The 27630-nt window shown below is 42.6% G+C and overlaps 1 protein-coding gene across 1 annotated transcript; it reads right to left on the bottom strand.

Moving 5' to 3' along the window:
• Positions 1-407: 407 nt before the first annotated feature.
• Positions 408-27294, bottom strand: STAG3 (STAG3 cohesin complex component). Its single transcript, XM_084881487.1, has 34 exons — positions 27146-27294; positions 26186-26356; positions 24748-24850; positions 24031-24147; positions 19098-19194; positions 18101-18177; positions 17385-17589; positions 16597-16748; positions 13257-13330; positions 12331-12454; positions 11727-11825; positions 11435-11514; positions 11006-11113; positions 10643-10757; positions 10384-10489; positions 10091-10194; positions 9745-9837; positions 9533-9622; positions 9074-9274; positions 8885-8955; positions 8686-8773; positions 8108-8188; positions 7934-8026; positions 7624-7792; positions 7378-7514; positions 6527-6628; positions 5687-5835; positions 5312-5440; positions 5055-5212; positions 2702-2873; positions 2288-2389; positions 1894-1978; positions 745-804; positions 408-504 (listed from the first exon to the last, which is right to left on the bottom strand). Exons 2-34 carry the CDS (start codon positions 26344-26346, stop codon positions 496-498), a joined length of 3711 nt encoding a protein of 1236 aa, XP_084737613.1. The 5' UTR covers positions 26347-26356; positions 27146-27294; the 3' UTR covers positions 408-495.
• Between the last annotated feature and the right edge of the window lie 336 nt (positions 27295-27630).

Below are 27630 nucleotides of genomic sequence, written 5' to 3'. Positions count from 1 at the left end.
GAGAGCCAGTATACTACTACTAAGCACCTGGGTGTGTGCAGTGTCACAGCTACACATTGGGCCATGGGCTGGGCAGGGCCATTTAAGACACTAGCAAAGACCTCATCTCCATCAGTTTAATAATCTCAAGCCACACCTGGGAACCAGCTGATGCAAACATGTTTATTGAGCTAATAATCAGGGCACAAAAGAAGCTGGGAAAGATGTTCCAAAAATATAGGAAAACTGTTAGGCTCTCTCCATTCAACTCAAATACTGGGGGGAAGCCCCACCCTCTAACCCAGCAGGGAATAGGCCCTCTGCTCACACAGAGGGACAGAGCCTGGTGCCTTAGGAAAGATGGGACCTACGGCTTCTCTATGCCAACAACATCAGAGACCAGGGCAGGGCCTGGAAGTAAAGATTCCTTTCTTTTGCTTGCTTTTCCTGTTTGCTTTTCCAAATGGTTATATTGTTGAGGTGCCCGGTGAAGATGGAGAGGGGCGCAGAGTCATGTCAGAAATCCTGTAATGAGAAACATGAAAGGCAAGCACAAAGACATTACCACAGCCACAGGGCAAAGATATGACTGCAAGTCCTACAGACAACAACTCCCCTCCTGTTTCCCCCCAGGGCCATTCCTAAAGCTCTGGGCACAGCTGAGAGGGCAGGCCGTGGGCTGTGGCCTTCCCACCTATTGGACAGAATCTCCCAAAGACACACACTCCTTGTACCCTGCCTCTCAGTCTGTTTGGGGCCTCTCACCTCAACGTTCAGCTCTGTAGAATCTAAGAGGTCCAGCCCAGGCTCACTGGGGGAAGAGTGCTAGAGAGAATGTGGTCAAAAGTCAGAAAGGTTCTTCCCTACTCCCATCAGACAGCAAACAATCGCAAAGTTCCCTTTCCATTGACAGTGTAAGGGCTGCAGTAGGTCTCTGAGGCAGTCAGGAAGGGAAGATTAGCAAAAGCAGGATGGGCAGGAGGCTCAAACCTAGACTTCCCAAAGTCATCAGAGCAGTGCCTCTTCTTCTGACCTGCAGACTAAGTTCCTTAAATTCATTCCATTTTGGAACCTGAGAACGGAAATTTTCCTGAGGGGATTTTATGAAAGACTAGAGAATTTTAATAGACACATTGCTCTCTAGTCTGTGGTTTAAATATGTCATTGTCTGTTTTTTCCTTCTGAGCATAAGACCTCCATTCCTATGCTTAATTCCATTCTTTCTCCCTCTTCAAAGGACAGATAAGAGAGCAGAATAATAACAGCAGTGGACACATAAACCTTCTCAGTTTATTATCCTTTTGTATTTTTTTCATTTTGTGTTTTGTGTAGAAGCTCCATCTTAAAGGTGAGGAGGCTCAGAGGGGTTAGAGAGCTAACTTGATAAAGTGGCGAAACTGTTTTCCCACCAGACTGGCAGCATTCCCTCCTGGGGAAGCCATCAGGCTGGCAGAAGAGGGAGTGAGTGGAGGAACAGGGACTGGCAGCCCTCTAGGAAGCAGGAAGGAAGGCAGGTGCCCATGTTGCCATGCCCGTGCTCATACATTATGAAGAGTTATTGAATGAGCTGCAAGGTTGGACCAGATGACCTTCTATCTCTAGCTCTAGAACTCCTTTCACTTCTTAGATTCAGAGGAAGAATGCTTATTTGGAGATTGAGAGGGGGAATGCTATTCCAGTACTTTTTGGTATTTTAAAATTTATTTTCCCTATTTTAAAAATAAAGATAAATTCTAGCAAAGTGCAAAGCAACTTACAAACCTCCCTCCTTTACTCTGTGATTCTTTCAAAAATCCTAAGCAACATTCAGAGGCAAAGGCATCATCAGGACTGACAGAGCAGAATCACTCTAGTTTCGCTTTCTCCTATTTGCTTCTAGTTCTAGAGGGAGAAGGGAATGCTGGGTCCACTCACTTTGTCGGGATCTTGCCATTCTTCCCCTGACTCATTCTGAGTTTCTAACTCTTCTTTGTCTTCGTCCTCTTCCAAAAGGCTGAGTCTGAAGGCAATGGTACAGGGGTTCCCAAAGTGCTCTTTAAAGGCCCCTGAGTGTGTCTCAGAGGCACCCAGGGAGGCAGAGGGAAGCAGTAAACAAAGCAGGGCTTTAGGTTCCCATTCCTGCTTTAATCAGCAGCCCCGCCCTTATCAGTTTTACATACTAGGGTTCTACATTACATTAGAAGCAAGTGTTCGGTGGCTAAAACAATTCCAAGAAGCATCAGCATAGAAGCTTTGGATAAGGGGAGAATCCCTTCATTGAGGCTAACAGATCTGAAGTGAAGACAGAAAGATGAAAAGAAAAGCTCACCGGGTCAGCTGGTTACCCAGACCAGCACCTGAAGGGTTGAATGGAGTCTGGGAATGCTGTGGACTCAAGAACCTTGACCTCTGGGTGCCTGAAAGTAGTTGACTGTTGGGAATAATGTAGGATCAGTGACAGTAAATAAAAGTAAAGGCTAAAAAGAAGTAAGGTGGCCAGCATTAAAGAGGAGAAAAACTCAGCATATAGGGAAAAAGATTAACACACACACACACACACACACACACAAAAAAAAAAAAAAAAAAAAAAAGAGGAGGAGGAGGAAAAGGAGGAAGAAAGGATTGCATAAGGACCCAAGAATGAGGGAATGCTGTAAGGGAGAAAAGCAAAATCAGCAAAACAGAGATGGCAAGACACCAAAGTGGCAAATCAGACACCCAGATCCTCTCCCTCAGTCCTCACCTTTGGGTAAACTCTGATTCTGAGCTGCCTTCTTCCATCTCTTGCAGCCCCTCCATGGGCTGCCTAGTCTTCACAGCTGTGGAGGTGAGGGTGGGGGTGGGTGGGACGCTGTTCAGCTGCAGGCTTTCCTCCTGGGATGAAGCGCTGTCCTCTCTGTGCTGCCTGGAGGAGCCTGAGAAGAAGCAGATGTCCATATATATTAACTGTAGGCCAGGTACTGCCACAAATGTTTTACCTTTCAAGACCTGCCCAGGACTTGGTTAGAAAAAGTTAAAAAGAGAGTGGAAAACCTATGTGGCCTCATTACGATAAGACTAAAATATGAATGTAGCACTATGTACTAATGTATAGCCCTATATACTAAAAAGAATAAGGCTTATAGAATTACATATATCTAGCTCTTTCCATCTCCAGCACCATAGCTAGAGGAGCTGCCACCATGTAAACATTCACATCTCCATTACCTTCCCTTCTTATGGCCATGTTTGCACAAAGAAACCAAGAACCTGGAAAGTGAACTGCTACTAGCTTAAGTGGAGGACAACAGGAAAGAGACACACCCATGAGCTTGTAAGCCCAGAGAGGAAAACTTGGGCCTTCAAGTGGATTCTTCTAACCTCCCCAGCCTATTAATGGAGGCACCCAACCCTTGGGCATCTCCTCTGCTCCACCTCCCTGGCTTCCTTAGCCATTCAAGTTCACATCTTTTAATAGCAACTCCCAAATTCATTCCAGTTTTTGCCTCTCCCCTGAATTCCAAATTCTTATCCCCAGCTGACTGTCCAACATCTCCACCTGTAATAACATGGCTAATACCAAAGCCCCGATCTCATTCACGGCCTTCCCCATCTCCCTTACTGCCAATGCTATCCTTCCAACTGTTAGGCCAAAATTCTTGGGTGTCATCCTCAATGCCTCTGTCTTACGTCACACAACCAGTTTTTCCAGGAAAACCTATTAGTGATATCTTAGAAATATATTCAGTATCTGGCCATTTCTCCTCCTTCATCCAGTCTGTCAATTCAACAAAATTAATAACTTTTGTTTTTCAAAGGATACCATAAAGTAAATGAAAAGACAACCCAAGAATGGGAGAAAATTTTAGGATATCATATCTGATATGGCACTTGTATATAAAATATATAAAGATCTCTTGCAACTCAACAATAAAAGACAAATAAACCAATTTTAAACAGAGCAAGAATTAGAATATTTCTCTAAAGAAGATAATACAAATGGTCAATAAGCATATGAAAGATACTTAATATCATTAGTTATTAGGGAGATGAAAATTAAACCATAATGAGATGCCAATTCATAGCCACTGGGAGATGAGTAAAATAAAAAAAGATAGACAATAACTAGTATTGGCAAGAATGTGGAGAAAGTGGGGCTCTCATACATGGCTGTTGGGATTGTGAAATGATGCAGGCACTTTGGAAAAACGGTTTGGTAGTTCCTCAAAACATTAAACATGAAGTAGCCATATGACTGAGCAATCTCACTCTAGGTATATATAGCTCAAGAGAACTGAAAACATATGTCCACAGCAACATTATTCATAAAAGTAAAAAAGTGGAAACAACCCAAATGTCAGTCAACTGGTGAATAAATAAAATTGGCCTATCTATACAATGGAATATTATTCAGCCATAAAGAAGTATGAGGTACTGATATATGCTAAAGCATGGGTAAACCTTGAAAACATTATGCTAAGTGAAAGAAGTCAGACACACAGGCCACATATTATATGTTTCCATTTACATGAAATATCTAAAACAGGCAAATTCAGAAATATGAAGTAGATTAGTGGTCTTGCCTAGGGTTGGGAGATGGGGAGAATGAGGAATGACTAATATTTTTAAATGTACGCTAGAAAACATACTGGCACACCAAACTTGTGATTTCTAGGATATCTCTTAGGATGAGACTATATAAGAAAATCAGTTTAAAGGAAAAACCTTAGGTAAATTATATGGTAGGTAGTGATCTTAAGTTAAAAAATCATGAGAGTTGTGTAAAAATATTTGAAATTTATAAAATACAGAATCAAAGATGTTAGGAAAGGGCACTCCAAATGTACAAATTTCTTAGTTCAATCTTTGGTTTCATTATTACTTTCTAATTGATTTTTCATAGAGGTTTGCTATTTTCAGTTGGCTAAATAGACACTGATAAAAATTAGTACCCTTAATGATAGTAGATGTTCAATGAAATATTTATTATTTAACCAAAGGCAATAGTTTGAAGGAGGCTAAAGACAATATGCTTCTTATCCAGGTGATGGCAATAAAGGAAGTAGTGCCGGGGACCCTGCTATCTATGCACACAGCACACATACACAGCTCTTTACCTTCAATGCGCCTCTTCTTGGAGTGGGGGTAGCCCTGAGGGCTGGCCTCGGTTGGGTTCTCTACAGGGCTGAGGGAGTGGCAGTAAGTGGTGACTGAACTCCAGGGATGGCTGGGTGCCTGGGGGACACGCTGCAGACACTTTTCCAGGTAGGACAGTCTAAGCAAGGGGGGGGATGAAGAGGCTGAAGTGACCACTGGGCCCTCACCATCCCCTTCTTCCCTAATTCACTTCTTTATCCACTCATCCATAACTTACAGTAGCTGCTTGTCCTGATGAAAAAGTCGGGGGGAGAACTCTGAAAGGAGCTCCAGGAATGCTAGATTTGGAGGCTGACCAGAGGAACCAGCTGGAGGAAGCTCAGACAAGGAAAACTTGATGCCTTCCCTTGGTTGAGCAGAATTATTTTAGGAAGGTAGTCCCTTCCCACTTCCACCCCAGAGCTGTCCAAGTATACCCTCCTCTTGTCGCCAGCTTGTCTTGCACAGCTACCCATCTGCCAACCTGATTGCTTTTTCTCAACATGCTTATCCTCCCTCCAAGACCTTACTCCCAGCTCTCCCTTACAAAGGCTTTGGTTTATCCCTCTTAGAAATATTCAGGAACATTGACTTCCAACTAGTACTGGCTTACTTGTGTAGCATGACCACAAGGTCACGGTTCTGTAGCTGATGGGGTCCAAAGCTCAAGGCGAACCTCCGCGCTAGGTCTCTCATCTCAATGAAGGCTGGAAGCTCATTCAGGCTCTGGGGCCCATGTTCCTGCAGCAGTTCCGTGTACAACTGTGTCCAGGAGACATGACACATTTGGGAAATGGAGGAACAAGGTGGAAATAGAAAAATAAAGCAGTCCCTTCTTTGCCTAGAAATTCTAAAGGACTTCGGATGTTGTCATTTACATTTACTCTTTCTTTCCTCCCAAACACTATCCCCACTCCTGACCCCTGCAGCAGAAAGAGCTCTATAACAATAAATAGTCTATAGCAACCAAAGGAGATTAAAAAGAACAGATTAAAAAACTTAAGACATTCCCCATCACTTTATTATTGGTACTTCTATATCCCAACTAATAAATTTCTATTGAGTTAGGGTAGAAGCTGCCTGTCAGTTAAAAAATACTTTCCGCTCTAGCCGAGTGGCTCAGTTAGTTGAAGCATTGTCCTTTGCAACAAAAGGTTATGGTATTGATCCCCCATGTGGGTGCACAGCAGAGGCAATTGATCAATGTTTCTCTCTCACATTGATGTTTCTCTCTCTCTAAAATCAATAAACATATCCTTGGATGAGGATTAAAAAAAAACTTTCTGTGTGTCTAGTAGTTATGAAGGAGACCTTCATGTAAAGCAATAGGGAAAATAAATCAGTTCTTGCTCTTAAGGATTTCATATCCTAAAGGGTTGGGGTGGACAGAGAATCTGTAAACTATAGGAAAGGCATGTCATAGTTTTGAGGCACTGTAGGCAGAAGGGAGTACCTGCTTGAGGCTCAGCAGCAGGATTCGGGAACAATGACTTCGGTCAATCTGCCTTGCTCTAGTTAATGTTTCCTTGATAATGTCGCCGTAGTCATTGTAAAACTGAGGGAGAGGAAATGGAGGAGACAGTGTTTGACTAGAAGAAAAGACATTTCTTCTTCACATTCCTGATGTCTCCTTCCAAAAGTCACTCAGGTAGGGAAATGTAAATCTATGAGTAAAACAACTTAGACTAGATCTTAGCTAAAGCCAATAGATGTAAAACCCCAAATAAGTCAGAGTTCAGACAAATAAATAAGGGAAGAAACTCTGCTCTGAGCCCATTTCTTTGGAGAATAGTAAGCCTGCTAGTGCATATTCTTATCCAGCATTAAAGTCTTTACTATTTATCTCACACCATTGGAAGAGATGCTCCATGTAGAAGGAACTTTGTCTATTTTGTTCACTGCTTTGCTCTTAGTGTTTGGCATGATGTTTGGCACATAGTAGATACTAAACAGAAATTAATGCAAAGGTGGGTTGAGGAAACTAAGATACACATCTAGGTTATCTTGTTAAAATTGAACCCTCTTCCATTCTTTTTTTTTCTTCTTCCTAGATTACCCCATTCTATAGATTGGGATCACAGAAATGGATATTGTCCCCTCCAATGAATTTCTTCCTCCCAAATACCTTCTCCAATGATTATTTACTACAAACTCGTTTTTCTTTGTTCCTTTATTCTAAACTCCTATTGCCCTTTCCCTCCTACTTCTCCCTTAACCCTAATACCACAATCTCTCCCACCCTCCTTTCTATAATGCTACAGTGTCTGCATTCGCGCCTGTGATCAGCTTGGTGCCTCACTGTACCTTGTTATAGTGTTTGAAAACATCTGAGGCTGCATCCATTTCCAGCACCCCAAAAAGCAACAGCTTGCAGAACCCAGCCAGGAGGCGGCGCCGCTGATGCAGCTGCTCTATCTGTAAATGATCCTCCTGGGAATGACCTGGTCCTATCAAACACAGAATGGAAAATACCAAAGTCACAGATTTAGGCCTCTTGTCCTATTTGCCTGAGGCAGGCCCAAGCCCTAGATCCTTCCTGAGCCCCTGTACCCTTGACCATTTCTCCAGGCTGGATGAAGACGTGGTCCATGAGGAAGCTGGCTAGCTCAGACTGGAGAGTGGCTTCAGGAAGAAAGACAAGAGGCCTAAGGAAATCACGTCCCCCCACAATCATCTGAGGGCTGAAGATGATAAGTATATCACTTAATAAGACAAAAGCCTGTTAGGAGGAAAAAAAGAATGCTTAATTAAGACAAAACATTGGTGAAGATAAAAATTACACAACTAATTTCTCCTTAGGAAAGCATTCCTCAAACCATGGAAAGACTTTCCCCCTCGTCCCAACTGATTAAATGCTCACCTGCTCCTGGATCTCAGGATCCACATCTGAGAGGCAGCTCTGGCAGAGTTCACAGAAGGTTACCATCCTGCCCTTCAAACTCAATAGCTGTTTCTGTGGAGACAGTGGTTCAGGGGAAAGAATGAAGACACAGGCTCCTTCATTCCCATTTCCCCTACTCAGACCCATACTCACCTGGGAAGCACCTGATCCAGAAAGGTGGGCTAGTGTCCAGAGAATGGAAAAATAGACAAGAGTCAAGGCTGGCAGGATCACCTGTAATAACCAAATGTTACAAAAATGAGGGATGGGTCAGGAGAGTAAGGGGAAGATAGGGAGTGAGAGAGAGAAAGGGAAGGAGAAAGAGAGAGGGAGAGGTACACATAAAGCAGTAAAGAGAGGCAAAAGGGAGGAAGGAAGAGAGAAAATGAGATTAGGGGAGATTCTTTTCTGGTAGAAAAGTGATTCCAGACGACCTTCAGACATTATTATCTGGAGTAAAAATGTCACCTCTCCCTAATTTATCTGAAGTCTCTTAGAATCTCTCAGTCTTACTATCCTTGACTCTCAGGAAACCAAAAGGATAGCTGTTTTCAGGCAGTGGAAAGTACCGTACACCTTCCAAGAGTGAAATGGAAGGACGATGCACATGTGATCTTCCTTCTTTGTGGTTTACTCCACATCTCTGGAACTGAAATTTCCTGAGAGAGTTTTTAAGAGACGGGTCCTTAAAAACTCCTCTCTGCCTCCTCATCTCCAACTTGTCTACTTGCCTGGCGAGGAACCGTTCCTGTGTCCACAGCCTTCCGGAGGAGTCGATAGCATGGCTCATAGAGCTCCCATTGAGTTAGGTCATGAGCACTTGAGGGGGAAGGAAAGGGAAATGTTATACCAGAACGGATCTATAATAGAAGAGTCAACTCTGCAGAAAACAGTAGAAATCGAAGAGGAAGGAAGAGGTAAACTGCTCACTTGTAGAAGGCAGAGAGGCGCTTCAGAGTGGCTGCCAGGCTGTATACCTCATCCTCATCTAGGAAGGACGACTGAGGACGAAAGAAGGTCCACAACTGGATTTTTCCCAAGGACTCACTGATCCAGGTTCCCTGTCTGTGGCCCTCTCCCACTCGAGTGCAGCATGTCCTGTCATTCAGCCCATCCTACCTGCAGCAGCTCTTCAAGTTCCTGCTGGAAACGGTCAGCAAGAAGATCCACTAGTTGGCTGCGGGCAAAGTCCACTCGGCCAAAGAAGGTGAACTCAGGGTTACAGAGCAGATAGAGGGCATGGGCTCCAGCCTCCAGCACTGCTGGGTCTGCATGCTTCACCACGACCTCCTGGAGTTGCTGTAAAAACAGCTCCAGGTGCTGAGAGAAAAAAGGGGGCAGAAGCTAGTACTGTAAGAAAGGTGGGGAGGGGAGTGTAGCTGAGGGAGGTAAGAAATTGGGTTGAAAATATTAATCTTCAAAGATTAGATACCTAAAAAAGTGAAGACTGATTTTTCTAAACCCAGGCTTTTTGAAAAACAAAACAAAACAAACAAATAAACAAAAAACAGATACTAGCAAGTCCTTTGGCCATAACAGGGAAGCAACAAGGTAGAGGAAATACATCTTCCTCCTCACCTTCTCTAAGCGCCTGGTGCAATAGATGTTGAGGTCAAAGTAGTTAAGAAGCTGGAGCAGGGGAGCAACCTTCTCTGCATCAGCCGAGAACTGTGATTGAGAGGGAGACCAACTCATTAACTAATACATTGTTAATTCTTACCCTATTCTTCATGAGGCCATTTTCTTTTCATCCTGTCAGTCCCAGATGCTGAACAGTGGGGCAGTTCTACCTTGGCCAGGAGCTGAGGTAACAGGGGAATGAGGTGCTCAGTCAGCTTCACCTTGTCATCCGCTTGAATCTTACGTTCTTTAAGGGTTAAGCCCTGGAATTAGAGTCATTTGGGCGTGGGGGTGGGAAAGGTGTGGAGAAACACTGGGTCCAGTTGGCATGTATGTATAACTCTCCTCTCCACAATCTTATCTATTCAGGAAGAAAAAGAGAATTCAGTAGCTCCCTTCAGATTTTTTTTCTCTCTAAAAATGAAGTTCTTTGAGGGGCAGAGAAAGGATAAAGATAGATAATACCTGTCTGGATTTAATATTGCCAATCAACCCACCCCATCCCTCATGCCATACCTTCTTCCCAGTGACCCGTCCCACAGGTGGGTGACCCTCTGAAGCTTGCCGAACACTGGACACAAGGATTTCTATCAGCGTGCTCTCCTGCACATCGCCCAGGTCTGGGTTGGCAGGAGGATGAAAACACAGAACCACAGATTAGCCATCCTCCATCTCCGAGTCTTCCCCCACCTCTGTGGTGCCACTGCCCATTGCATCTCTGCCTTTTACAATACAGGAAAGAAATATCTCCTGGTTTCCTACTAGGAGGTCAAAAGTATCCCCACCCCCGGCTACCATATGACACGCACTCTGGTCCTTCTCCAGCAGCAAGCTTGTCAGACTCTCCCAGTCCTTCAGCTGAGACCCTGCACAGTCCCACAAGCTGTCTACTAAGTAAGCAGCATGGTCATGGAGCTGTGGAAGGAGGTATACATTAAGTTACTGAAGCAACATTATAAAACTCCAGGGAGTGGCACCATGTCTCTCCTTCCTATTGGGCCAGCTCCCATCCTTCTCTATCTGCAGCTCTTATGCACAACAGCCAAACAGCTTCTTCCTATACATCACCTCACTCTCCACAAAGAAGGACAGCAGAAGGTGGAAGAAAGTCCTCTGGGTGTGTGGACTTCGGCGCCGCTCTCTCCCACCCACCGTTCTTGCCTCATACTCAGGGTAGAAGAGCCTGGTAGAATGGACACAAGGAAAAGCATGGGAAGAAATAATCAGCATAAGGGAAGAAATACTAATGAACCAAGGAGAGGTATGAAAAGAAAACAGGTGCAGAGCTAAAGAAAGCCCCAAGGAGTTGAGAGGGAGACTCTGAGAGAGACTTTAATAGGTATGGGGAGTTCTTAGCAAGAGCAGCAGCAGGTGAGGGAGAGAAAACAAGAGGATGGTGTTAAAGAAACACATGAAAGGAGCCCCACTCACTTCCAATACAGAAACTCCCCCGCAGCAGAGGCCAGGGCTCTGTTAGAGGCGTACACAACAGGATAGATGCTCTCACAGTCTGCATCTGTCAGCACCCCTTCCATGTTCCTGCCAAGAGAAAAGGAAAAAAGCAGATGGCTATGGATGTAGTCTTCTAGCACAACAGAAACAAAAGAAGCAAAAGCGATGAGTATTAACTCACAGAGTACTTTTAAATGAAGCATGGAAGTCAGGAGTGTGGCAAGAGAGAGAAGATAGAAAAATTTCCCCCTGGAGTTCTTGCAACTTAGAAATGACCTATGTCTTTCAACCTGCACACAAAGAAGAGTCACCCTGTGCCAGATGGAGAGACAGTACCCTGGAAGGACCTGTCTGATGCTGGAAAGGTAAAAGTCTGAGATGCTTGCTTCCCCACTTCCCAGGACTCACTTAAGGATAAGTATTAGCAATCTGACAGCCTCCACTGCCACATCATACTCTCGGTCCATGACCATGGAAACCATTCGATCCTGCAAGAAGGAAAACATTGATCAAAACCTCACTGTATCCACCCCACCAAATTATGTTCTTTTAGAATTTGATAGATTCCTAAAGAGAGTAGAAGCAGGTGCTGGAAGAGCTACAGATACTAGTATATCTAAGAAATAGAAATAGAAAGATGAGGTGGGGAAATGAGAGCCACAGGAAAGAGTCGAGCACACAAGTACTGTCCCAATTTTACCTTGAAGCGGCTGGTGAAGAGCTCTAGGCGTGCAGTCAAGTCCCGGTTGCTGTACAACCCTTTGAGAGCTTTCAGGCATTTCAGACGAACCTCTCGATGCTATTGAGGAAAATGGAAGTATGACTGACTACTCCTCTACTTACCCTCCTCTCCTCACCCAGCACCCTCACTGGGCCTCCGGTCCCCGCCCCCTCCGCTCAAATTATTCATTCTGAGCCTCAGTGTCCTCTATACCAAGGATTCTAAGGTACCTAAAAGACAATGAACAGCTATCTTATTATTTAAAAAATAAAAGGATCACAGCAGAATTTAGCAATCATAATGAGAAAAACCTCTGGTTATCACACTAGCACCTGCATTACCAACCCATTAATAATGTTATTACTTTTCTCTCTCCTCTCTACTCTGGTTTTGAGGTGCTTTACTCTTTGGATAGGTCTTTCTCTCTTAGCCTACCTCTCCAATACAAGGTTCAGTGCCTTGATGGGTTGGTCACTGATGACTAGTGAAATAACTGAGTGGCAAGACTAGGAAAAGCTGAAGTATTCTAGAGCAGGGAAAGGAATGAGGGGAATAGAGGAAAGGTGACTGACTCAATTCTCACCTTATCATGCAGGGTCCAGCCAATATATTTTAAATAGCTATCAGTGAGGAAAGAGCTACTGTAGCTTTGCATCCAAGACCCGAGCTCCTCCATGCAGATAGCACGAATCTCAGGAAGGACATCCCTAGGCATAGAGAGATAAATTGACCCTTATCACCTTTTTCCAAATTCACTTTCCATCCTACCAGATAATCTCCGTCATAGTAGAATTTATTTTCTTGACTAAACACATGTACCATGCCTTTCATTAACTCTTCCCGATGTAAATATGATAGATAAAAAGTAAACATTTTCCTTCTGTTACCAACCCATAAAATAGTTGATCTTATCCTCCCAGCCCTCTTTAAAAACTGATTTGGGAAGTTAATTTAATCATTGGCCAAATAGTATTTGTGTTTTAACTACACTTCTAGAAAAGGTTGAATTAGCTAAAGGGTTCTGAAAGGTACAGGCTAAAAATCTAGATAAGAATGAGAAACAAATACAGATGAATTTTTTAATTTAATTCTACCCGCTCTTTAAACAGTATAAAACCCCCTCCTTTAGTATAGTGAAACAGCAGGCTACGGTTAGAAAAGATTTGCCAAGCTGTGCACTTAGAAAATTCCTGCCTTTTTTCTCTTGCTCTTATGCTCTCCAGCCTCTAGCCCCAGGACATGGGAGCCAGGGAAGATATTGGATAAAGTTGGAGTAGAATATTCAGCAAAGCCCTATCCCCTTATTTTCTCTCCCAGAAGAGCTTATAAGATCCTTTGTAGATGGGAACAAACTAAACATTATTAATCTAAAATATCTGTTAGTTTTTTCTCTAGCTGTATTAGTTCTAAGACTAAACAAGTAATTCTGAGCTAAGGAGCGACCTTGTTACTTCTACCAACTCTATCACCAAGGACCAGCTGCTTCAGCGAGAAGAGCCATTAACCCACCTGTACCGATGTACAAAGACACCTCTGAAGAGGGCATTCATCATCCCCTCAATCTCCTCTTGGTGCTCTTGGAGCTGGAGGACAGGAAGGAACAGGTCAATATCTCAACAATATAAGGCCACAAAAATATTTTAGAAGTATGGCTTCCACCCACTTTATATTTATTAAAGAACAATCTGAACCTTGGTATCTTATGTTTCCTTTAAACCTAATCCTGGAAGAAACTGTATAGTTAACTGCTACCTCAGAGGCTTCTTTGTTTGAAAACAGTAGTATCCCCTCTGCACCTGGTTATTTTTACTATCTTTGGCTATTCAGAGACCCTACTTGGTAGTTACATGTTTTTGACTAACAAGTGAGAAAGTGAAATTTTAGTAAATGTAGTTTGTTTGACAGAAGATGTGGAAGTAGAAAAAACAAACAAACAAACAAAAAAAAAACGAGAAGGAAGAGATTAGATCAGAGGTGGGGGAAGTCCGACCCACATGCCGTATAGGGCCAGGAAATCATTTGGTCTTGCTTACCATGGCATTAGGGGTGAGTTAATTGTTTAACTAGATATAGCAAGCTAATTTTTAAGCTGATAATTTTGTATGGCCATGAATGATGTTATAAATATCAAAACGGCCCTTGGCAGGGAAAAAGGTTCTCCACCTGTGAATTTAGATCAATGGTTCTCAGCTGGAGGCCCCCAGGGGCATTTAGCAATGTTGGAAGGCATTGTTGGTTGTCACAACTAGGGATTACTACTGCCATCTAGTGCTGCTAATCATCCTGCAATATCAGAACAGTCCCCACAAATGTCAATAGTGCCACTATTAAGAAACCCTAGACTGGATGAATAATAGATACTAAAGAAAAAGAATTATAAAGAGAATTACAAGGATATCAAATTACAGGGTATCAAAACTATAAGACAACTTTAAGACAACACTATCTCTTCAACAAATTAATATGTATACTGGGGATAAATGGGGAGAGGCAAAGGTTCTGTTTAAAAGAGACTAAAGACACATAACAACTAAATGTAACACACAGCCCTTAATTAAATAATAGTTATATCTAACCAAATATAAAAGCCATTTGGGGAATACATGAGGAAATTTTTAAATAAATTGAAATTAGAATCTACTAGGGAGAAAAAAATACACTGAGAAAAGGTGTGGAAAATTCATCGGAAAAAGGTGAGGGAAATTCACTGCACTCAAAAACCCATGGCCAGCTGCAGAGTCAAGAACTGAATCCAAGAGAGAAACTAGCCAGACTAATGAGGACCTTGCACCTGGAGCCACACCATGCAGCTGCAGCAGACAATCAACTACTCCAGCTACAGAGGGCAGCGACTCTAAGCAGTCCACTGAAGATGAGCAGGAGGAGGACGGCCGGACAGCAAACAGCCCGGAGAACACCTGAGGCATGGTAAAGAAGATGGTACAGACGCCTGACACCTGAGAATGTCTTTCTTGCCATGTTAGCAGTAATCATCTGTACAGTAATATTACCTGGGACAAATGTGGACGTGTTTAGGGACTTATGTTCCTGACCTTTCATGGGTAAAAGCCCTTCCGTGGGCTGATCCCTTGACTAATGTAGTCACCAATAATACTAAACACCTTGGTCATCCAAGAGGAAAATGGGTGGGGAAAGGAAGTATAATTACACAGGTGTTGCCACCCAGCTTCCCTTTTCGTATGACACAAAATCAAACCACTGCTCCTTTGTGTGTAGAAAATTAAATAGAGGTTTCTAGCTTGCACCAAAAAAAAAAAAAAAAAAAAAAAAAATTCACTAGGGAATCATTGTTAGTATTTTTGGATGTGAAAAGGGTATTGGGATTATATAGGACTATGTCATCTTTTAGAAGATATATTTAAGTCTTTAGGTGGAAATACCAATATGTCCACAATTTACATAAAATAGTAAAAAAACAAATGAGCAAATATTAGTTGTTAAATCTAGATAATTTGTATATAATGTTCGTTCTAGCAGTGTCTCTTTCTGAATTTTTTAAAATTTCAAATTTAAAAGAAAAAGGAGAGGGAGGAGGGAAGGAGGAAAGGTACCGGTAGATCATCAGTACCAAATTCTATAGAAGTTTGGAAAAGGGAGACTGAGAAAAGGTCATTGGCTATAGGGATTAGGAAGTCACTGGTTTGAGAAAATTTCAAAGAAAATGAGAATGGAAGCTAGGCAGCACAATGGATTCAGGTGTATAAAAAGATAAAGTTAGGAAATACTTTCTCAAGAAGAGTGGAATGAAAGAACGATTCAAGAGCTTACATATAAGTGGAGAGAAGAAACCATGGGGAGAAAGAGATTGAAGACAAAAAGGGGAATACTTGATGAAGCAAGAGCATAGAGAAGTAGAAAGAAAGACTCTAGTGTATTCTTGTAATACAACATGTCTAAGATTTGAGATAGAACTAATACACACAAGATTTAAGAGCATACTGACAGTGAAAGTTAAAGAAGGAATGAGGGAAATAAAAAATTTCCTTCTCTAATAATTTAGCACAGATGAAATTTTTGGCAAGGGTTGGGAAAATGATCAATTGGTATAGTTACACTGGTGAGTTCTGCCACTTCATGGTGGGGAAGTCTCAGATACCAAGGGACAGTGTGTGTATGTGGTGGGGGATCTAGTGTATAATCTAGTAATATATACAGCTGTTTAAAGGTTTAATCAGTGTTAAAGATTCTGTTAGGGCTTATGTCCTCCAGTGGTCTTTTTTAAGAGCCAGGCTAGGCAAATTTACTTCTCTCATTTAAATTTCATAAAAGGCAAAATTAACCCCTTTTTAAAGAAAAGGAAACTTAAACTTAGAGGTGTTACACAAGACCATGAGCTAGTAGCTAACTGGTACAGAATTTAAAATTCAGGAGTTACTGAAAGGCCTGTACCTTTTCCATTCCTTAAAAACCTGGCTCCTCCACATCAGCGGTTGGCCTTAGTATTCTTATGGTGACCTGTTTACTGTATACTTGACAAGAAAGTAAGAACTTAACTCCTTGCCTGATATGTAGGCACAACACCTAAATACTTCTGATAATGCAGACAAAGGAAACTGAGAAAAGGTGAAATTATAGAGAATTCCTAAAATTTACTCTAAATTAGAAATGATAAAATTGAGTCAACATTCCAGAAACAAGATGAGCATGCAATGACCTCTGAAGGATGGGTCTATTAAACTATTGCCAGTCTCTGTTATGCATGATCTGAAAAAGTGCTTGGGGACCTGGGCCTTACCAGAGAAAAGCACTTGGGGACTGATAAGGCGGGCTTTGGCAACAGTGAATGGCAGATGGGAGAGGGAGGGAAAAGACAGAGAATGCTTCTCACCTCTTTGCGTTTCTCCAACAGGCTCTCCAGCCGCTCAGGTGCTCTCTGTCCTGGAACCTTGTTTCGTTCAGCCTCATACTGACGCTGATTGTTGTCTCTGTGCAAACTCAGTTGGAGGGCTACTCTTACCAGAGAGGTCATTAGCTTCATGGCTTTGAGTCAAGAAAAACAAGATAAGGGACTCATTACTTACTAAAATGTAATGTAAGTCAGGGGAGAGAAGGTAGGTTCAAAAAATAAGGGAATAAAAATCATTAAAAATGAAAAACTAGAGCAGCGTGACCCTCAAATCCCAAGACTATTCTAGATTGGACTTTTCTTTCTCCCTAACCCTGTTTGGCTTTTTAAAAATACTCAGCATATTCCCAGTAGTGAGTTATGAGAAACATAGTAAAGCTGGAAATGATCACTGTGTCCCACCCTTTTTTAGAACTCCAGTCATGATACTGTATTTTCCGGCGTATAAGACGACATTTAAATGGAAAAAAAGCTTGCTCAGATTGGCCAGGGTCAGAGAGGCGGTCTATTAAAAAAAGAACTGGTGTTGCCTTGGAAGTGGGGGGTAGTCTTATACAGCGAATATAGGCCTAAACCTATGTTTTAACTGTAAAATTAGGGGGTCGTCTTATATGCCAGAAAATACGGTAAACTAATTGGGTTTGGGATAAAAGAAGCATGGCCTTGAAATAAAGAGCTAAGATGCAGGTACAAAAGAAGATCCAGGACTGGAGAACAGAAGGAAGCCCTAACAATCCACAGAACATTTAGAGAGTAAAATGAGCGCTCACCAGCCAGGGTGCTAGTGTGACGAAAGGCACGGACTTGGGAGTCTGACAGGCCAGTGAGCAGGGAGATGAGGTTGTCCATAGGAAAGCCATCGTAAAGTAGGCTATATTGGCACTGATAGACCAATGTCCTCACAAATTCACAGAAACTACCCTGGAACTTCTTCCAGGATGGACCTGGAGCTGTCAGAGGATAGTCTCCTGAGTCCTATAGAGGGTTTGAAAAGAATGGGAACTTTATTACCAGGTCTATGAAGCCACTGGGATGTTGGATGCCAAAACCCAATGTATAGTCAGGTCGGAGTGACTCAGTGGTTGAGCATCGACCCATGCACCAAGAGGTTGCTAGTTTGATTCTCAATTAGGGCACATACCTGAAGTTGTGGTTCAATCCCAGTAGGGGCCTACAGGAGGAAGCTGATCAATGTTTCTCTCATTGATACTTTCCCCCCCTCATCAATATTTCTCTCTCCCTCTCTTTAAAATCAGTAAAACCATAACTTTAAAAATCCAATGTATAGTAAATGTTATCTCTGTTATACCTCATTTCCTGCTTTCTCAAATCTAGGGGCATAGTCAGATAATATCTATGGATCCTTTCTGCCCCCACACGATTGAACTTCTAAAAACTATCCCATTTCCCAGAATCAGAAAGAAGGGGATAATGAGGCTTGTGATTTGAAATGAGTGGTATAATGATCTTGGTCTTCTATTTCCACCTCATTAAACTGTTCTGTTAGGTGCCGGATGATCTCTGAGTTGGACAGCTTCTTAAACATCTCAAGGGTCACAGTGCCTAAGGAATGGAATAAATTAGGTATTTACAAGGAAAATAACTGGACAACATGACTATTTACATATACATCTGAAGATGAGCTAGGGAATATATTGAAAAGAACTTAGGTGGGGAATTAGAAGACCCAAATCTGCTATCATCTAACTGTATATCTGCTATAAGGCAATCATTCTAGAAAACCCAAAGGAATCAAGCAGTGGAAAACGGCGGTTATAAACACACACACATTCTGGATTCTTATAATACAACGTGTCTAAGACTACCTGGCCCAATCAATTAGGTCACGGCCTCTGGTGGTTCAGTGGAGAAATATGCTATGAAGTGGCTGAGAAATAGGAATAAGAAAATAAGCCTTAGCCAGTTTGGCTTTGGATAGAGCACTGGCCTGAGGATTGAAGGGTTCTGGGTTCAATTCTGGTCAAGGGCATGTACTTTGTTTGCAGGCTCCTTCACAACCCAGGCCCTAGTCGGGGCTCCTGGAGGAGGCAACCAATTAATGTGTCTCTCACATGAATGTCTCTCTCTCTCTCTCTCTCTCTCTCTCTCTCTCTCTCTCTTTCGCTCGCTCTTCAATTCTCCCTAAAAATCAATGGAAACATATCCTCTGACGAGGATTAACAAAAATAAATCAAAAAATAATATTTCATCTAGAGAGAGGAAGACTAAAGGGTATCTGATGGAACCATTTTAATTTGTGAATATTATTAGTATGATGAATTATTTTTCCACAAAGGGTCTTGTCTCCAAACCGACATAGTTCCTTATTTACCAGTTAACAATATAGTTAAATAAGTGAAACTTTTCTTATGCTTTAACCTTCTTCCTTCATTTAGGAAATGCTTAATCCTACTCCTCTAAATGGAAGTTTCATAACTTGTAGCAGAAGACTAGAGACCAGAAAGAGGTAGGAGTTTCCTCACCTTTACATCCACAAGATCGGATAAAAAAGTTAATCAGCTCCAGGAATCCTGAATCCTGGTTTTGCTTGTAGCTCTCCAGCCACTCATCCACCAAAGACTGGGAAAACAATATGGATGATTTATATTTTTGGTACTATGACAGACTATAAATCCTGTGTGACCTTCCCAAGTGAAGCATCTAAATTTCTGATTAAATCTTTAAAAATTCTTTTAAAATTTATTGCTGAACTGGAATGAAAAGTAAAATTCCACATGGCTAAATTGAAGTGAAGGTAGCAATCCTTAGAGATAAGCAAACTGACTGTTGCCCTGGAGGTTTCTATTAAACCCTGGGAACGCTGACTTTCTGTCCAGATGGCTGCATAGAAGATTGAGCCTAAGGGCTTTCCAAGAAGAGTAGTTTGAAAGGAGACTCCTGCATAAAGCTGGGTCCTGCAAAGAGTCACATCCTCATGAAAGCAAGAATGAGAAGTAAACCCACAGGTCAGAAGAAGAAAACTAGCCAGCTATAATATAACCTTGGTGTGAGGTGAAGAGAAAAAATAATTCTTCCTTGAGAATTCATAACCATAAACCAGCTCTCAGATCTAGATTTTCAGTCTATATTCATACTATCTATATCACATGTGTCAAACACAAGGCCCGCGGGCCAAATCCAGCCCGCCAGGCCTTGCAATGTGGCCCGCACCATGCTGTCATCACTGCACTCCGCTGTCAGTTTATGACATTGTCAGTTTATGACTGTTCAGTAAACCATTCGGCCCGCGATTTAGGCTGGATTTTAGATTTTGGCCCCTTCTCTGATTGAGTTCGACACCCCTAATCTATATTATCAGAATAATCTCAATCAGAGAATTTACACTGAGTGGCCGGATTATTATGATCTCTGAACACAGTGTACTTTTCTTCAGTACCTCATTTATTTGATATCAAATATACTAAAAAAAAAAAGTTTTCCCCTTTGCACTGGCTGATAGAAAGGTCAGGGCAAATAGGTGGTTGATCTCCAGCAAAAGTCTAGAATACTTTTGGTACCCATTTGAGATACAAATACACTGAATGGCCAAATTATTATTCGTTTAGAGATCATAATAATCTGGCCACTGAGTATAATTAAAAGTGATTCTGGAAAATGTCCCCAGGTAAATGCAGATTCCTCTCTTAAAAACCCAACTTTAGCCCTAGCCAGTTTGGCTCAGTGGAGACTTCAGACTGAAAGGTCCCAGGTTTGATTCTGGTCAAGGACACATGCCCAGGTTGTGGGCTCAATCCCAAGTAGGGGGTATGCAGGAGGCAGCAAATCAATGATTCTCTCATCGTTGATATTTCTCTCTCCCTCTCCTTTCCTCTCTGAAATCAGTAAAAATATAAACAACAACAACAACAACAACAACAAAACACACACACCCAACTTTAACCCAGGTGCTAAAGAATTCCAACATACAGAGCTCCATGGAAAATGAGTGGATCACAGTAAAACCTAATAAAGAAACAAGGCACTGAAAGTAAGAACCAGCAGGAAAAAACAGACAGCAGAAATATATTCACAGACTTTAGACATTGAAGTCATCAGATTATAAAATTACTAGAGGCCTGTTGCATGAAGATTCGTGCAATAGGCCTTCCTTCACCTGGCTGCCAGTATCGTTTTCCTCTGGCACCCAGGACCCAGGCCTTCACTCTGGCCTAAGTCTTCATTCTGACCAGAGTCTTTGCTGACTCCACCAGAGTCTTAGCTGACTCCGGGCCAGACTCTGAAGGCTACTGACTCCAGATAGCGTCTGTAGTATTCGCTTCCCTCAGGCAGGAGCACCACTCCTGTAGCTCCCTCTGTCCCTCTCTCTACCCTCCCCCTCAGAGCAGGTGAACTGGAGCAGCTGGGGGCCAGGCAGGGCCGCTGCCATCTTTGTTCTGCTAATTTGCATATTCCCTCCTGATTGGCTGGAGGTACAATCAATTTATATATTTTTCTTTTATTAGTGTAGATCAGTGTTTCCCAAACTTCTCTCATGATGAGAATCACCTGGTGGAGTTGTTAAAATACAGATTCCTGAAATCCAACTAAGAAGTGCTAAACTAGAATTTTTGGGAACATATAAGTAAAATTGTATACTTAACTAGTGCAGGCCTGGTCACCCCACTAGTTAAGTATACAATTTTACCTATATGTTCCCAAAAATTCTAGTTTAGCACTTCTTAGTTAGGATTCAGGAATCTGTATTTTAACAATTCCACCAGGTGATTCTCATCATGAGAGAAGTTTGGGAAACAATGGTGTAGAATGCTTACTATGATTAAAGAAATGAAAGAGAAGCTTGAAAGTAGAAGCAAAGAACAAGTAATTTTGAAAGGGACAAATTTGCTGGAGAAATATAATAAAATTTAAAATTTCAATTAATAAATTAAAAGCAAACTGGACATAGCAGAATAGAAGATGAGTAAAATGGATTATTAAGTAAAAGAAAGTATCCAAATGCAGCCAGCCCAGAGATTAACAGAAACAATGAAAGAGCATTAAGAGACATGGAGAATATAATGAGAAGTTCTAATGGTATCTACTTGAATTCTAGAAGATAATAGAATGAGGAAGAGGCAATATTTGAAAAGTGCATAGAGCGTCAGCCTGAAGACTGAAAGGTCCTGAGTTCAATTCCAGTCAAGGGCACATGCCTGGGTTGTGGGCTCAGTCCCTAATAGGGAGTATGCAAGAAACAGCCAATCTATGATCCTCTCTCATCATTGATGTTTTTATCTCTCTCCCCCACTCTCCCTTCCTCACTGAAATCAATAAAAATATATTTTAAAAATAAATAAAATAAAGCTAATGTAGATATGTTAATACAAAACAAAACAATTTTTTGTCTTAATGTTTACAGATAAAGAAGTGTCATTATCTATATAATAGAGGCCTGGTGCATGAAATTCGTGCACGGGGGGTGTGCCCCTCAGCCTAGCCTGTACCCTCTCCAATCTGGGACCCTTCAAAGGATGTCCGACTGCCCATTTAGGCTTGATCATGGTAGGATCGATCCTAAACGGGAAGTTAAGACATCCCTCTCACAATCCAGGACTGCTGGCTCCCAAATGCTTGCTGCCTGCCTTCCTGATTGCCCCTAACCGTTTCTGCCTGCCAGTCTGATCACCCCTAACCACTCCCCTGCCAGCCTGATTAATACCTAGCTGCTCCCCTGCCAGCCTGATTGCCCTCGACTGACTCCCTTGCAGGCCTGGTCACCCTTAACTGCCCTCCCCTGCAGGCCTGGTCTCCCGCAACTACTCTCCCCTGCAGGCCTGGGTCCCCCCCAGCTGCCCTTCCCTGCTGGCTATCTTGTGTCCACATGGGGGCAGCCATCTTGTGTGTTGGATAATGGTCAATTTGCATATTACTGGTACTCTTTTATTAGATAGGATATAAAATCCTAATATGCAAATAGACCAAACAGTAGAACCAAACAACTGCTATGATGTGTGCTGACCACCAGGAGGCACCTATGGAACATGGTGGGCATCAGCTGTGGCAGGTCGGTGGAGCAGATGAGTGGGGGCACTGACCCTGCGCACCCACAGCCCGTGTCCAGTGCCGGTCCTGATCGCTCGGTGCCATCAGCAGTTGTGAGCAGTGGCTGCCAGTCCTGAGCAGTGCACCTGTGGCTGGCACCAGCCCCATCAGTGTGTGTGAGTGGCAGCTCTTGGAGCAGGCTGTCAGCAGACAGGGGACCAGGGACCTGGCAGGAGGGACCAGGGCGGGAGCATGGAGTGTGGGCTGAGACCTGCGCCCGTGCCCACCACAGTCTTGTGGTCCACAGTTCCTTTCAAGGTGCATGAATTCATGCACTGGGCCCCTAGTATGACAATAAAAGGTCTGATTTACCAGAAAACAAAGCCTCAAAATATTTAAACAAAGATGGATATGAATACAAAAAGAATAATTGAAAAAGTCACCTTTTTACACATCTCTATAATTGATATATCAAATAGACCAAAAAACATCTCAAAACCTCCTTAAACTAACAGTGGAAATATCAAAGCAGTATCACATTTAGCACTTTGATCTCACCTAAGAGAACCCTGGACTCAACACCTGGAGAACATACATCCTTCAAACACATGTGAAATAGTTTCTGGATAAGGACTAAATGCTGTCATAAAGCTAGTCTCCAAGTTTCAAAGACCACATTTTCTAACTATAATGCAATAGCATTAGAAATCAATAAAAATAGAAATAGAAAAATGCAATGCTTGAAAATTTTTAGCTTCTAAAAACTATAAAAATCTACATTATATATCAACATGGGTGAATCTCAAACAATTAAAATAATTAAGTCACAGAAGACAATATAAGAATGATGCATTTGTTTAAATTAAAGAACACATTTCCTGGTGATAAAACTATAATGTAAAGACAAGGAAATGATTAATAGAAAATTCACTCTAGTGGTTGTCTCTGAGTAGTGAGGGGACAGTGGGGGTAGGGTAGAAGGAAGATATAGAAGAGTCTCTAAAGCACTATTATTTCATTTCTTGAGCTAGGGCTGAAGTTCTGGATCATCATTTAAAATTTTTTACATACTTAAAAATTTTTAATATACTTTATTACAGAATTACAATCAGTTATAAAAAAATGTAAGATAGGGAAAAAGAAATTAGGTGTAACTGTCAGAATGAAACTAAAAAGTGATAAGGGTGAATGAACAAGTTGCCACCCATATCCAAGCTCTCTAGATTATCCAATGCCTCTCCCTGCTTCATTGCTCGGTGATAGGAAAGGAACAATCTCTCTCATCTAAGGTCTCCCTTATTTCACTTCATGATCTTATCTGTCTTTCCTGATACAGGTTATGTTCACTAAAATCAAGTTTGTAGACACTTGTCCTCATCTTTTCACCCTACAAAAGGTGAGACGGTATCAAGAAACAGAGCGAAACTGTTTTACCTGCATGTCACTTTTGGCACCTTTTACAGCATCAAAGAGATCACTGGCTGGTGGCTCTGATTCTTTCTGGCTATGACCACGTACCATTCGAGGCCCCTTCTTAGGATGTTTTGCCACCTAGTAAGTATAAAGAGATGAGTATTTTTTAAAAATGATGTTAACATGTAGTTTCATCATCACATAGGTAGGCTTAAGCTGCCAATTATACAGCAGTTTGAGTTACTGCTTAGATCTGAAATAATTTATTTTATTTTTTTTGGTGTTATTTTTATTTATAACCTTTCTCCACAAAGAATTCAAGGCAGTTCAACAATGAAATAATTTTTATATTATTAACTTTTTCTCTTAAAAGGTCCCTTAGCCCCATTCTTGTTCCTCTGAATCTTAATAACCCGTTTCTTTTCTTTTCTCTTCAGAATTTGCCTTCTTCTTACTCTGTCTCTTAAAACTTTTTAAAAATGTTTTTATTTCAGAGAGAGAAAGAGAGGGAGAGATAAAAACATCAATGAGAGAATCACTGATCGACTTGCCTCCTGCACACCCCCTACTTTGGAACAAGCCTGGTTCTTGGGTCCATAGTCTACCTCTGAACCACACTGGCCAGGCTCTTAAAACTCTTTAACAAGTCTTGTCCTTTCATCAAACATATCTCCTGAGCCTCTTTGAGGTTTTCTTGGCTGCTTCCCAGACCAGGTTTAAAAACAAAAGCTGACTCACAGGGGTTGTTTTGGGCGGTCGTTTTGCTGCTCTCTTCTTCATATTGCGTCTTGAGCTGTCTTCAAAGTCACTGCCTTCATCAGCTGACAAAGAATCACTATCCCTATGAGGGAATGTTTTTCTCCTTAAATACAATATCCCGGTTCCTCAACAGGAAAGGGTAAATAAATTATAATTTCTTTTTATTTCTAACTGTACCCTGTCTCCATGAGAAAAATATATTCAGATTTTCTTCAGGAAGACATGAGCTGTTAGCCAGTAGGGACAAAGTCTTAAAGGAAAATAACTGGAATAAAGCAATGGAGATGAAGAATGAGGACCTAAAATCCTTTACTAATAGTCTCTAAATCTATACAAGTATATATAAAAGCCTAAGTGACAGTTACGACTGAATGACCAGTAGACCAGTCACTATGATGCACACTGAAAATGTAGGAGCTGCCCCCTGGTGGTCAGTGTGCTCCCACAGCCAACTTCCCATGGCTAGCCAACCTACCCTGGTCCCTTCCCGCAGCTGGGAAACCTCCTGCCATCCCTCCCCTTGCCCAGCAGGCCCTGTCCCCCAGGCCCCAGCTGGCCAGTCCCAATCGTGACTGGGCGAGAACGCCCTGATAGGCCAGCCAGGCCTAGGGAACCCACCTGTGCTTAAATTTTGTGCACTGGGCCTCTAGTAATAAAATAAAATAATATCTACTTAAGCAGGTGGAGGGATCACTGCTATGTGGAGAAAAGTGAGCATGGCTTGGGAAGTAATAATATTTCTTCTACATAAACAAGAGATTAATATGGACCTAAAGTTAAATTCCACTCCTTGAAACAAGTTCACACATGTTTTATTGATTCCCATTAAGTTTATAATATAGATATAATCTGATTCTGAATAGTAGTATTGCCAGAAACAGAATGATTTGGAGGAAGTCAACTGAAATAACCAGGGGATAAATCAGATGTTTGTATATGATTATTTTTTTTCTGGAAAGATTAAAAAAACAACAAGATATAGTATTATAACTTTCACAGTAAAAGCTCAAAAATGGTAACAAGAAGTACCTGTATATAAAATTCCCAAATAAAAGCACTAAAGGACACCAACTACAACGTGGTAGTTGCCCACTACATGTCGGGTAACAAATAAAGAACTCTTTACTTCCTCTTCCCCTGGGTCCCTGCTTCCACCAGAGGTTGTACATGCTGAATATACAAATGTGTTCAGGAAAGGTCTGACTAGTTGGGTGGCAGATTTAGAACAGCATGTGTTATTCTTAATGTCTGCAACGTGTAGAACAGGTAAAAACAGCCAGCAGAATTGGAAGGGGGCACTGTTGTGAACCAGCAGAGCATCTTTTACTATCCCGCTGGTAAAAAGACAGAGGGGAAAGCTGCCCACCATGCAGGCAAAAGCCAGACAAGGTAACAACTTTTTGCCAACTCCACTCACCCCTCTGAAGTCTGGTCTGAGTCCCTGTCATCACAGGGCACACTGACATACGAACTGGACGCCGACAGGCTCCTCAGTCCACCTCGTTGCAGTGGGGAGGACATACTGCTTGGGGAGGAGGAGCTACGGAGCCAGGAGGAGGCAGGTCGAAGGGTCGACATGGTGGACCAGCTGGAGGAGGAAAGAGAGAAAATGGCTCCTACACTCCCACTTCTCCCTCCCAGCTACCCCTTTGCTTTCCGAGGGAACTGCTCGGAACTGGGGGGAAGGAGGGGGGCGCGGCACACACACAAAAGACCGTCTTGACCTAAGGCACCTGGGCATTAAAGACAGACATATGCTATGTAATACTTTAATAATATATATATATATATATATATATATATATATATATATATATATATATATATATATATATATACACACACACACACACACACACACACAGATGCAGACTATGGGGCTGGAGTTGCTTTCCAACGGCAGAGCAAGGCACACGCCAGAGCAGACCCCACTCCCGATTCGGAAGCGGAAAGTGCCTGGTGCAAGTGAACCGGCAAACACGTAACGAACAAAAACACAAAAATCGAAAAGCACCCAGACGTACATTTCTAAAAAGTTAGTACTACTTGATTCCACACGGAATAGAATGGGAGATTTTTAACGAACTGGGGAGGGGTGGGGTGGTGGCGCCGTTAGAATAGGGCCAGGAAAGTTCGCGTTCTCTACTTTTCCGTACGATGGTGAGTTGACCCTCCCTGGGTTAAGTTTCTTTGGGCTGAGGAACCTCCTAAACGCTTACAGACTCTCAGTCTTTCAGGTCCTGGAAATGGCGGAGGCCACTAGTATGGAGGAGGAAGCGGAGGGGAGGGCGGGCGGGGAGGAGACAGGGAGGTAGGGGGCGTATTCTCAGGTTAAAGAGGAACCTGCCTGAGCTGAGTAGGGTTGAGGAAAAGTCACCACCTGGGGTCCACCCCTCTGATGGCTGCAATCACCGCACCTACGACACAGGCGCCCGCCGCTTCCCTTCGCTTCCCGTCCAGCGCGGTGGAAGACTCCAGAAAAAACGCGGGAAGGCGCGAGGTGTGCTTGTGCGCAGGCGCGAGTCCAACGGCTCAGCCCAGGACTGGTAACTGTCGCGAGGCTTGGACGTGAGCGAGCTCGTGCTCACCACGTTCCTGTCACGTGCTCTGGCAGCCTCGAGCAGCCACCAGCTCTCCCACGTGCTGCCCGGTCACGTGGGCTTCGGTGCTCCAGCGGCCCGATTCAACCGCACTCCACCCCGGCCCCAGCCCCTCTGCTTCCACTATCTCCCCCTCCCGCTCCCCCCCGCCCCCGCCACACACACACACACACCCACACACACACACACGCGCACACGCACGCACACACAGACACACACACACACACACACACACACACGCACACACGCACACACGCACACA

This window comes from Pipistrellus hanaki, assembly GCF_964339955.1.
Source record: "Pipistrellus hanaki genome assembly, chromosome: 4".
Lineage (NCBI taxonomy): Eukaryota > Metazoa > Chordata > Mammalia > Chiroptera > Vespertilionidae > Pipistrellus > Pipistrellus hanaki.
This window is presented reverse-complemented; position numbering and strand designations above follow the sequence as displayed.

Excerpts from the sequence above, each read along its gene's own strand:
- STAG3 (XM_084881487.1), bottom strand. The coding sequence starts at position 26,346 with ATGTCGACCCTTCGACCTGCCTCCTCCTGGCTCCGTAGCTCCTCCTCC. Across the intron at positions 9,838-10,090 it reads GACGGGTCACTGGGAAGAAG|GGCTTAACCCTTAAAGAACG; the intron begins GTATGGCATGAG and ends CTCTAATTCCAG. Across the intron at positions 8,774-8,884 it reads CGCCTCTCTGCCTTCTACAA|TGCTCATGACCTAACTCAAT; the intron begins GTGAGCAGTTTA and ends TTCCCCCTCAAG.